Consider the following 13,025-nt stretch of genomic DNA (forward strand, 5'->3'; position numbering starts at 1 on the left):
GAACGGTCCAGCTACGTAAACACCTTCCATGTAATCAACGGTGTCGTCATTATGTCGAGGAGTGTAGCGCGCGAAATGCAAGCATAGGGTTTGGTTCAATGGAAAAAAATTCTAAGTTTTGGCACACACCGAACCCCGTCAAAAAGCCCAATATTCAGCTAAATCCAAAGCCGAATCCTGTATTCGGTGCATCCCTACTAATGATACCAGATTTTTGCCATGTTTAATTTAGGCCATTAGTAGGCTATAACGCTATCACATTAACGTTAACGTTAATACACCACGTCATAAATCATTATTTCTATTTCTGGAATAATCTGCCAGGAGGCCATTTTTGAAAAAAAGCAGAGTTGGGTACGTTTTTCCCTTTCAATACCATGGGTAGTGCCACTCGGCCAACCAGGCCAAAACACTTATGGCTTAAATATTATATTATGGAAAATTAGCTCATATAGCACAACGTGGTGTCAACATTTGAGCGTAGTTTTCTTCACAGCAAAAACTTCTTCATGGTGGCTGCTATGTGCAGGTGCTGCTTAGTTTTTATAAGCACAAGTGCCATTCTTTCCCTCTCCATACAATAAGATTCACACTTGCAGGTGCCTGTTCTCTCTCAATTTTTGAATTAGTGCGAGAAGAAAAAAAAGATATATATATATATATACAGTACAGGCTAAAAGTTTGGACACACCTTCTCATTCAATGTGTCTCTTTATTTTCATGACTATTTACATTGTAGATTCTCACTGAAGGCATCAAAACTATGAATGAACACATGTGGAATTATGTACTTAACAAAAAAGTGTGAAATAACTGAAAACATGTCTTATATTTTAGATTCTTCAAAGTAGCCACCCTTTGCTTTTTTTGATAACTCTGCAAACCCTTGGTGTTCTCTCAATGAGCTTCATGAGGTAGTCACCTGAAATGGTTTTACCTTCACAGGTGTGCTTTGTCAGGGTTCATTAGTGGAATTTTTTCCCTTATTAATAAAAAAGCAAAGGGTGGCTACTTTGAAGAATCTAAAATATAAGACATGTTTTCAGTTATTTCACACTGTTTTGTTAAGTACATAATTCCATATGTGTTCATTCATAGTTTTGATGCCTTCAGTCATGAAAATAAAAAGGAAATGCATTGAATGAGAAGGTGTGTCCAAACTTTTGGCCTGTACTGTATATATATATATATATATATATATATATATATATATATATATATGATATGCGCAGGTGTGAAATTATATAATTTGCTCGTGGAGCATGTTTTACTTGGCTCGAGAGATATGACATAATACTTACGCCATACAGGGTTTGTGTCCCATTCTCATCCCGCGACCCCCATTTTCAAGCAGACCAGAGTTCAGTTATTTGGCCCACACCAGAGTTGGAATAAGCTTTCACACCAACCCCAAGAAAGAGTTTAGAAGAAGCATATTTCCCAAAATGTGAAACTATTACTTTGCAGGATAAAGTAATGTTGTGTGATGTGTTGTGTTGTGCTCTACAGATGTGATTCCTTGAACAACATTCAACAAATCTCTGCCTGCAGTAACTCCTTCCAGCGATGGTCCTAAACATTGGCATCATGCCAGCAATGGGAGGTTTGTCTTTGTACTACATACAGACACTTCTTGTATTACTTCTGTGTCTCGTGCATCATCTGAACCCTTCCCTGGCTTATTCTCTGAAAAACTGCCGCATTGGTTATTCTAACGATGCCTTGGCTGATGTTGTTTTGGATTGCACAAACCATGAAGTTGTAACTGTCCCTGATGACATACCCAGAGATGCAAGCATAGTGTATCTCTCGCACAATCAGCTCGAACAGATCAACAGGGACGATTTCCGGGATCTGTCAAAGCTCAGATTTTTGGCACTGGACGAAAATCAGATTACTCACGTGGATGATGGATCTTTCATCCATTTGATTGCGTTAACAAGGCTCCATATGGCCAATAACAAACTAACCCACCTGACAGGCAACCTCTTTCAGGGACTGTCCAACCTTACCATGCTTGATCTCTCCAGAAACAACATTAAGTCCATCCATACCTCAACGTTTCAGTCCCTGTCCAGATTAGAAACCGTGATTTTAGACTTAAACAAGCTGCAACAAGTCGCTGACATTCAGCCCATCCTAAAGCTACCACTTATACAGAAACTTAGTGTTAGAGGTAATCTATTTCCCTCATTTCAGACCAAAGATCTGCTGCTGAATGAGCCCTCAAGCCTGAAGGTGTTAGATTTTTCTAATGATGTATTTGAAAAGTTCAGCATCACAACAGAGATCTTTCCTCACCTTGAGATGATAGACTTTTCTATGTCTGGCCTATTTGCCGGCTGGCAATGGGACATACCTGACAAGACTTTACTCAGGAACATAACTCAGCTGTATTTTAATTCCTCGTACATTGCTTTCGAAGAGATCCAAAAAGTCCTACAGAACCTCGACTCACTGATGCATCTGAGACTGAATTATATGGAGAGGTTGATCGACAAAGGTCTCCTAGCTACGGTTTGCAAGATACCGACACTTAAGAAGCTGGATCTGTATTGGAACAAATTCCCCAATATAAGTGTGCAACTTGTAGCTTGCTCTCAGCTCAGTGAGCTTGATTTGTCGTCTACTTCAATGACTGAACTGTCTAAAGGCTCAATTCGACTGATGAAGCAACTGAGTTCCCTAATTTTAGAAAAAAACCTTCTCACCAAGGTGCCAGATGACATTCAGACTCTCTCCTCTCTCGAGTTACTAAATATTGGTAACAATTTCATTTCTGAGTTGAGCTGTGAGGATTTCAAAAACACAACGCGCCTCAGAGAGCTTTATTTGTACACCAACCACATTGCCAAACTAGACAGATGCGTCTTCGAAAGTCTTAATGACCTGAAGATTTTAGATATGAGTGACAACCTGCTGTGGACATTCGGAGGCGCATTCAAAATAGGTCTGAAGAAGCTTGAGTTCTTGGATCTGAGCAACAACTTTGTAGTTATTATTGAAAAGGGGGATTTTCAAAGTTTAGGGTCCTTAAAATATTTGGATGTGGTGTCAAAACATATCAGGAGGGTGAAACATAAGTCTTTCGATGGATTGAATAACCTGGGTAACCTAAGTGTATCTCTTCCACTCTATTTTGAAAATAAATTCAGAGCTTTACAGCAGTTGGAAAATTTAACAATCTACTTCGATATTGACGGTTTCAAAAGTCCTCAACCAAACTATTATGAAGCTTTCTTTCATTTAAAATCTATGAAAGTTTTCACAGTAATATGCAAGGGTTATCATACTGGTATTCCCTTTGACATACCAATGGACATGCTCCAGGCTATGAGACATTTAGAGGAATTGACAGCTGAGAATCTCTACATTTCTGCGCCAGATGTGGACACTTTTCAATTCAATCGCCAGCTCAAGAGTTTGACAATCAGACAGACTGATTTGTCCGACTTGGATCCTGGAGTGTTTCAGCCAATGCCACACCTGCAGGTTCTCGATTTCTCCGAAACTAAGATCAAGTCTTTGGACTTTCTCTTCCAGGCCGATCTGTCTGCACTCAGATGTTTGAAACTAAGTAGCAATGAGATAACTGTGATCAATGAGACAGTCTTCCAATTTCTCCCTGCGCTAACATACCTCGATCTGCAAAACAACCCTTTCATTTGTGACTGCTCTAATGTTGGCTTTATCCAGTGGGTGAAGAACAACAACCAAACTCAGGTTGCTAATGCCTACCAGTACACATGTTCCTTCCCTGTGGCTGAACAAGGAAACAAGCTTCTTGACTTTGACATCCTGTCCTGTTGGATGGACGTTAGCTTCCTTTGCTTCATTTCCAGCACGTGGCTGGTTATTCTTACACTCCTCGCATCCTTCATCTACCACTTTCTGAGGTGGCAGCTAGCCTATGCCTACCGGCTATTCCTGGCCTTCCTATATGACAGCAGGAAGAGAAAGGCGGGAGCTCGTCATCGCTACGACGCCTTCATCTCCTACAATGTTGACGACGAGGCCTGGGTTTACCAAGAGATGCTTCCGGTGCTGGAAGGAGAGCAGGGCTGGAGACTCTGTCTGCACCACAGAGACTTCCAACCAGGTAAACTCTTACTCTGTCTGTCTTCATCTTCAAATGAATTTCTATTCTTTTCTGCTATCTGTCATTAATTTATTACCGACATTTTAGCAGCTTCGGAAATTGCCCTAATACTTAAGTGTTGCCACTAAAATTCCCACTTCAATACCGATACTATCTACACTGGGTAAACCCAGCCTGATCTGCCGGCGATTTGATTTCTCCCTGCAACGCAGACTGGAAACCTGTACATTATTCTATCCTGCAGGGACTAACTAGCTTTTTTTTACATTCAACGTGACGGCCACCAAAGCGCAGAAACCCGTTGATGCCGCTGTAGCTGATACGTCACTTAAAAGATTGGGCTTGGTGTGGTGATAGCCAGACTAGAAACTGATCAGAAAAATATTTTGTTAAATCCTTAAAACAGTCAATAGTTCCTCCAAACCATACAAGGATATAGGTTGTTTGTTCTCCCATTTGATACGACCAACAGGAGAGTTTTCCGTCCTCATATCTGGAACCAAGTACGTAACGCTCAGTTTTAAACACGTTAACTGAATCATTCCCAGTTTGGCTTTTCTGCAAAATATTTGAATAGGCCGATGACAAGAAAAGTGAAGCTTGTGTCTGGCATTTATTTCAAAATAACAATTGCTATGCAGTGTTTAACGTTAAAGGTCCCATGGCATGAAAGTTTCAGTTTTTTTAACATAAATATGAGTTCCCCCAGCCTGCCTGTGTTCCACCGGTTGCCCGCCCAGAGAATTTGGCCTGCCCATAAGAAAGAGAGAGACATCATGGCTTGAAACCTATGAACCTTCGACCCAGATTGATTTTTTAAAGTTGATGCTGACTCTGATGGCTAAAGTATCGTTATTTAAATCTGAGAAGTACATCTGATACTGGCCTTACACCACAAAATGCATCAAAATCAAAGAAGCACTTTAAATAAAGCGAGTGTTAGTGAGTGTTTAGCAGACATTCAGACACAGATAGCTGCAAAATTAAAAAAGAGATGTGAAACCTCTCAGACGCAAACACTTTAACTATATATATAAACTGTATGTGCTCTGTGTTCACAACATCTCTGACAGGAAGAAGATAAGAGGAAGAGAGGTCAGAGACAAACAATTGCCTCCCAAAACGTTTTTAAGTAATGCATGAAAACACAATGTGTGGAAGAAGTCCTTTACTTTAGGTAAAAGTATCAATAACACACTGTTAAAGTGGACATATTATGCTTTTCCCTATCTTCTGTCATATCAAAACCAAAGAAGCACATTTGTTGAAGCGAGTGTTAGCGAGTGTTTAGCAGACATACAGACGCAGAGAGCTGCAAAAAGAAAAAACAGATGTGAAACCTCTCAGATGCAAATAATATAACTATATATATAAACTGTATGTGCTCTGTATTCACTACATCGCTGACAGGAAGAAAATAAGAGGAAGAGTGGACACAGACAAACTTAAAAGATTAATCTAAATGTCCTTAGATAAAAGAACAAGAAAAGTAATTTCAAACGTTTGCCTCACAATATTGAAAGGGATCTCAAATATTAATATTTTTTTAAATAATGCATAGACCGAACAATGTGTGGAAGAAGTCCTTTACTTAAGGTAAAAGTAACAATAACACACTGTTAAATATGGGGCCCTATTTTAATGACCTAAGCACGTGAAGCGACTGGTGCAGGTGCATTTAGGGCGTGTCCAAATCCTCTTTTGCTAGTTTGACAGCGGAAAAAAGGGTCCGTGCACCAGGTGCATGGTTCTAAAGGGTTTTACTTAGTGTCTTCAATAATCAGGGGTGTTCCGGGTTTTATATGCAATAAACCAATCTGAGTGTCATTTCCCATTCCCTTTAAAAGCCAGTTGCGTTTGGACCTTGGAGCATTGCTATTATGATGGCGGATTTGCAACGTAATATTTTTATTTGTAATCTTCTGCATGTGTGTGTGCTGCTGCGTGTCTCTGTGTGTGTAACAAGCATAGTGTGTGCACGCTGTTCAAAAGCCTAGGAGCATTTAATTAATTTGCCGTTAACAATAAAATGCTGCGTTATTGACTTTAGACCAGGTTTTTGTTGATCAATGGCGCGATCACTTCCCACTGCCTCAAGTTAGTAATACACCCAGAATGCACCTGAACACATCTCCTTTTAAGACCAGCACGCCCATGGGCGCAGGTGCATTTGCTATTTAAATGACACGGGCGCTGGACGGGAAATTGACAACTGCGTCGGTCTTAAACTAGCAAAGACACTTGCGTCGGACTTTGCGCTGCGCTGCGCCGGGTGCAAGATAGGGCCCTGAGTGTTTAAAGGGGTGATAGAATGATTATACAGGGTTTTTCACACTGCTCCTTATGGTCTCCTAATGGGATATGTAACATTGGTTGGGCTGAAAATGGCCTGGTTGATATTTTATTGGCCCTTATGCATCCCTGTGTTTTGGCCCTATTTGTAACAAGAGCTTTTCTTCCAAATATGGTATGGTCATGAATATTTAGATGAGCTGCACACTGCTTGGTTGAGCCTTATCTCCGTACACACACGTAGAGATGCACGCTGATTGGTTGAGCGAATCGCCATACACACGCATTAGAGACGCATGCTGATTTGTTGAGCGAATCCCCAATACACATACATTAGAGAAGCGACAATCTCATATTCCAGACATTACAATGTTTCGTTACCAAATTCACTTCTGAGACTTTTTTATGCGAGAAATCAACTATATAAAGCTCAAATATGGGCCGTTTTACGAAAATGGATGGCTAATTGCAAATTTCGTAAAACTGTGTGTCGGAGTTGAGTGGCCGGTGCTGCCTGTGTTGCTGCCTCGCCGCCCGGCCTGCTTTCCTCCACAGACCCCGGCCTGCTGTGAGCTCGATTGAGCTCCGGCACGGCTGGCAGCCCACAGCACCACATAAGTCACCGTTTGGGCTAATGGACTAGCTACCAAACGCCGCTGCCCTGACAGAGCAGGCCTGCAACTCCCCTCTTCCTGCTAGCTAAATGCCCCGTGTGTGAGAGTGAGAGCGCGGTCAGCGAGCTTGTTACACCAGCAATCTCTTACCACATGTTACACACAATGTCACGCCACTTAGCTATACAACATCTACCTAAATGTCTTATAAAGCTAACAACGGTGTCCGATTTCAAGTTAATGAATATTTGTGAACTGTAAGGGTTAGCTGCGACTGTCCCTTCAATCCTATGTGTACAAGATTGTGGCTAGTTAGCTTCACTTTTGGTCATAATTCGAGTATATTTACAGTTTGAATTTTGTCACGCCACATATACAACATCTAACTAAATGTCTTATAAAGCTAACAACGGTGTCCGATTTCAAGTTAATGAATTTTTGTGAATGTGGTAAGAGAATGTGGTAAGAGAATGTGGTAAGAGAATGCTGGCGTAACAAGCTCGCTGACCGCGCTTTCACTCACATACACCGGGCATTTAGCTAGCAGGAAGAGGGGAGTTGCAAAATTTGCAATTAGACATCAATTTTCCTAAAACGGCCCATATTTGACCTCTAGATAGTTGATTTCTCAAATAAAAAAGTCTCAGAAGTGAATTTAATGATAAAATAGCAGATGAACAATGTTTACAATTTCTGAGATCTGCATGACCTAGATTCAGAAGACTAACTGATCTCAGGTCAGTTGTGTAGCCTGTGCAAATGTTGGGGTGTGACAAACACAGAGACTAGAGCCAAATGAGGAGGAGCCGCAATAGTTGACGTCAACTATGGGACTCGTTGAGATTCGCCCGTTTTCAGAGGCAGTTTCAAATTGTGAGATTTGCAGAGGAAAGAGGTGTCAATGGGATTTAGAGGTTCTATGTATGTCCTAGTTACCCACTAAATTATTCAACTATGACAAGGTAAAATCGGTTTTGCATTCTATCACCCCTTTAAAACTCTACTTCAGTAAAACTACTTAACCTGGAACCTATTTTTCTAAGTGAACGATAGGAATAACAATCTTTAAAATTGGAACAGTATTGGGCGAGAACGCTGCAACGATCAGTCACTTAGAAGAAAAACATGGGAAAATAGGCTGCAGGTGGATGGGTCATACAATACAGGATTTCACCCAGGAGACTGGCGTGTAACTGAAACGTTAATTTTCTAACCCCACCCACGAACTTCTCCTAAACCTAACTGACGCGTTGTTGTCATGGAAATGTACCTTTAATAAGCCCACCCACCTTCCTTTCCTTAAACATAATTGAGTCATAGTCCCGACCAAGCGCACGTAGATCTGACGCTAAAGGAGACTTTAGGCACCTAACCGTATTGTGTTGGTTTTTCTGTTGGTATTATGTTTCAGCTTAGTTCGGGGAACAGCCCTGTTTCCAGCAGACTGCTTTCCAGCTGACTGGTTTTAAAACAGGAACCCTGAGAAAGTGGTCATAAAGATGCAGTTGATGATATCAAAGGTGTGTGTGAACTCTCCACAGGGAAACCGATCATAGAGAACATCACAGACGCCATATACGGCAGCAGGAAGACCATCTGTGTGATCACCCGGCGTTACCTGCAGAGCGAGTGGTGCTCCAGAGAGATCCAGATGGCCAGGTGGGGGCGCTCACATCCGTCAGAATCTCCTGCTCTATAGAGGCGAAGTCCCCCCCTTCCTTTGGACCACTATGGGACATTATTTCAGTAAATATATGTCCGTTGGTGAATGGGGAGAGACAAATACTTTTTTGATATTGTTTGAATTGAGCCATGAATTACACATATCTTAAACATATTTTTTTGACTTGTTTTTTACACTTTTTCCCACTTTTTTAGATTGTTTTTCAATGTATTTGATCACGCGTTTGCTATTGTATTTTATAAACTACATGGGTTTTGGGTGCAGAAATCTTAATGTGTAAAGTAACTAGTAACTAAAGCTGTCAGATAAATGTAGCAGAGTAAAAGTAGAAAGTGGCATGAAAAGAAAAGACTCAAGTAAAGTACAAGTACGTCAACATTTGTACTGAAGTACAGTACTGTAGTAAATATACTGAGTAACATTCCACTGTTGTGTGTGTTGTTGCAGCTTCCGTCTGTTCGACGAGCAGAAGGATGTGTTGGTCCTGCTGTTTCTGGAGGAGATCCCGGCCCACCAGCTGTCTCCTTACTACCGCATGAGGAAGCTGGTGAAGAAACGCACCTACCTGAGTTGGCCCCAGGCCGGCCAACACACGGGGGTCTTCTGGCAGAACGTAGGGAGAGCTCTGGAGACGGGGGACGCTCCCAACGAGACTGATGACCTGCTCCCTGGACCGGCAGGACACTGAGAAACATCAGTTGGAAAAAAGCTACAAAATGTTGGACAAGGGTTAGGATTAGCGGGTTAGGGTTAGTGGATTTTGGGGGTTTAGGGAATAAGAAAATTATCTTGATGGCTTCCTGGTAAGCAGTAAAACGGGCCAGTGCATTCACTTAAAGTTCTCCATTCCTGCATTTCGAAACATCAGTTGGAAAAAAGCTTCAAAAAAGTTGGAAAAGGGTCAAGGTTAGGGTTAGGGTTAGAGGGATTACTGTTATGGGGTTAGGGAATGAGCAATTTATCTCAATGGCTTCCCTTGCTTCGTCCGATGACTGCGCGGTTGAACTGGTAAGCCAAAGGCAGAAAAATGGTTCATTGCATTCACTTAAAGGTGCTCTAAGCGATGTTGGGTGACGTCACTTCTTGTTGACTTCTTGTAGTTAAACACAACAGAGTCTAGCTCGCCCCTCCCTCCTCCTCATCCCATCCCCTCCCTTCCGTGCTTCCGCAAACTAATCAGCCTCTATGGAACACAGTAGCACGCATTTCAGAAGTAAATCATGGCAGAGTCAATGAAGAAAACAAAGAAAGCACGGTCGGAAGAATTAAGGAAAAGAAAATGAGAAACTGACTGCGTGAGGAACCCGCAAGAGTCCCACTCGGTCAGTCTTTCACTAAAAAGCAGCAAACGTAACGTTATATACAAGTACCCCACATCAACTCTAGGGGTTGCTGTTTGACAAAAATGGAAATTGCATAGTATGCCTTTAATGGAATATTATTTAACATACTTAACTAATAGGGGTTAGGTTTAGGGATTAGGTTTTTGGGTTAGGTTTAGGAGTTAGGGTTATGGTCTCTCTTCCCCCCTCTCTCCCCTCCATTCCTCTCCTCTAACCAAGAGGCGCTCAACTCTCTCCTTCCCTCTCTATCCCTCCTTTACGGGGTTCAACTCTTTATTTTTCCTTAAGGGTTATCGGTATCTTGAAAGATACTGTGCTCATGTACATATACTCATAAAACGACACCACTTTATATATCATTGCTTGTGATGCTAATTAGCAAAACACTTGGCAGCAGGTAAAGTAAAAAATACTGCTGGCTTACAGCTTGCTTTAAAACAGAAAACAATCTTAAAGCTAAACAGTCTAAAGTGTGGCTTTTATTAATTCATTTTATCTAATATTGTGATCCTTTGTTGCTAATTTAATATGCAGCACTTTGACCAAACTCTGTTGTTTATGACTGTGCTTTACAAATAAAGTTGGATTGGATTGGCAGCATTTTTATTGTTTTTTTTTTTAAAGCCATTTTATAACAGAGAACACACAATAGAAACAAAACAAAAATGCTTTAACAGAACCCGTTACCAATCAACTATACAGTATGTTTCGTACTCATTATGTAGTATTTTACAGCACTTAAATGTGCATGTCTAATGTCGTGGTAGGTCAAGGCCTTGATCTAAATACTGGATTTCTAAAGTAAAGGAGAAATTATTAAGTTCACATTTTGCAAACATTTGTGGGTGGAGCCAAATTTTATAAACATTTGGTGGCGGAGCCCACATATGGGGGTCCGGGGTATGCTCCATTTACAGCAGCTAAATTAACTTAGGTAGGGTTGCTGCGTTGATTTGCCATTCCAGTCAGAAATAGAGAGAGGAAATGACACAAAGTTGAAGTTATTTTTAAAAACCTTGAAAGATTTGGGCTTGGAAACCCTGAAGCTCTGCCTTATTTTCTTCACATTTGTGTGTTTTGTTCTGTTATTTTTCTGTCACTTGTCATTCTGTATAATGGAATTACTCATATCGAAAAAGGGAAGTGAGATGACTGATCAGATGTGACCGTTATATCTTCCACTGCTGTCGTGGAAACATCAGAACTGAAAACCGAAGACGACGTGTTCAGACGGCCGAGACGCGGCGATCTAAAGACGTACTGTGAGTATCACAAAATGTACCTGTGATGTTTCTGCTGCTGTTTTTGTGCTAAAAACCTAACTTTACAATCACACTTCATGGGGATAAATCTGGTGATATGGTGATAAACTGAACTTCTTTTTGTATGCAAAAATGTTTGTCTTCTTCCAGGAATTTCCTAAAATGTCCTAGAATCTATAGAATAATACTTAAGACAAATAAGTGATTTGTGCAAAACATTCCCTTGTTCTGGCTTCTCACATGTGAATATTTTCATTGTTTTTGTCGTATGCATCAATGGAAGAAGATTATTTTGCTCATAAAATTTCAAGTTTTTTTAAGATCTTTAGTTTTTTGGCCTTTCCCTCCGAATTTACAATCTTGTCCGTTTGACATTTTGGGGGCATAAACCAAGAAGGAACTGTTTGCCAGCCTTCATTCAGAAAGCTCAGAGTTCTTGGCCGAAGAACCGTTTTTCTGACTTTTTTAATGATGTAACGCAAGATAGCAACATAAATAAAGAAATAGACAGTGTTTCCTTTCCGTTCTGATGCTGGAATATCTGCAATACTTTTGAAATGTCCATAATCCTTGCCAGTTTGCAATGCACCGTTATCTCTAACATTACAGCTAACGTTTTAGCCTTAGCTAACAAGACTAACGATTAGGGATGCACCGAATCCAAAAAAATATTTTTGGGGTTCGGTCGAATCCTACTCTCAGTTTTTAGCTGTGACTGTCCTTCCTTTGGCATACCTGAAGTTGCTGCATTCTGGCTGCTGTGTGTAGATTCCTTCATGCACAATTTGTAATCTTTTGGATGTTTCATACCAAATGTCTTAACAGCGGCGATGTTGTGTATTGTTTAGGGTCCTTGCCACCACGAGACATATCGGTTTGACTTGAATGGCCTTCTTTTGACTGAAAGTACTACCAAACAACACTTTTTCTGCTCACAAATTCCATTTTCAATTTCTCACAGCCTACTGCATGGAACAGTCCACCTACGTAAACACCTTCGTTTAATCAACGGCGCCGTCATTACATCGACCAGCGTAGCATGCATAGGGTTCGGTGAAAAAAATTCTAAGGTTCAGCAGAAACCGAACCCCGTCAATAATCCGTATATATTTAGCCGAATCTGAAGCCAAATCCTGGATTTGGTTCATCCCTACTAACAATACCAGATTAGACTTTTTTTTGCATATTTAATTTAGGCTATTAGTAGGCTATAACGTTATCACATTATCACACAATTTGTGAAATAATCTGACTGCTGGCCAGGCTTACAGCCAGGGTGCCATTTGTGAAAAAAGCAGAGGTGGGGACGTTTTTCCCTTTCAATATCATGAGTCGTGTCACTCGGCCAGCCATGCCAAAACACTTATGACTTCAATATTCAATGGAAAATTAGCTCATATAGCACAACGTGGTGTCAACATAAAACACTGGGGAGCGGATGTTTCTTCGAGGCAAAATCTAAATACTTTTTCAGGAGTGTTTTAATCCAAACAAAGATATTTTTCTACAATTAGTCGTTTTTGTGTCATCGCCATGGCCCCTGAAAGGACCGGCATCTGGCGATGTATGTAGCCGGGTTGCTGTCACCTGTTGGCGACTAAACAAGTACCGCTGTAACCGGCTTCCTGGAGCTCTGTAGCTGATGAATACAACCAGCAGCTGCCGCTGGGATTTTATCGTTATATAGCACAATGGACTATTCATGTTTGAGCATTTTACTTTGTTTTAAAT

The 13,025-nt window shown here is 40.9% G+C and overlaps 1 protein-coding gene across 1 annotated transcript in view; it reads left to right on the top strand.

Moving 5' to 3' along the window:
• Window positions 1-10,117, top strand: part of LOC114568464 (uncharacterized) — a 24,532-nt gene extending 14,415 nt beyond the window's left edge. The window contains exons 5-7 of the mRNA XM_028598078.1: window positions 1,565-4,099; window positions 8,547-8,664; window positions 9,137-10,117. Of these exons, the coding sequence (XP_028453879.1) occupies window positions 1,565-4,099; window positions 8,547-8,664; window positions 9,137-9,377 (2,894 nt within the window). The 3' untranslated portion in view covers window positions 9,378-10,117. The remainder of the gene's footprint in view (window positions 1-1,564; window positions 4,100-8,546; window positions 8,665-9,136) is intronic.
• The last annotated feature ends 2,908 nt before the right edge of the window (window positions 10,118-13,025 follow it).

This window comes from Perca flavescens, chromosome 14, assembly GCF_004354835.1.
Source record: "Perca flavescens isolate YP-PL-M2 chromosome 14, PFLA_1.0, whole genome shotgun sequence".
In the NCBI taxonomy this organism is placed as follows: domain Eukaryota; kingdom Metazoa; phylum Chordata; class Actinopteri; order Perciformes; family Percidae; genus Perca; species Perca flavescens.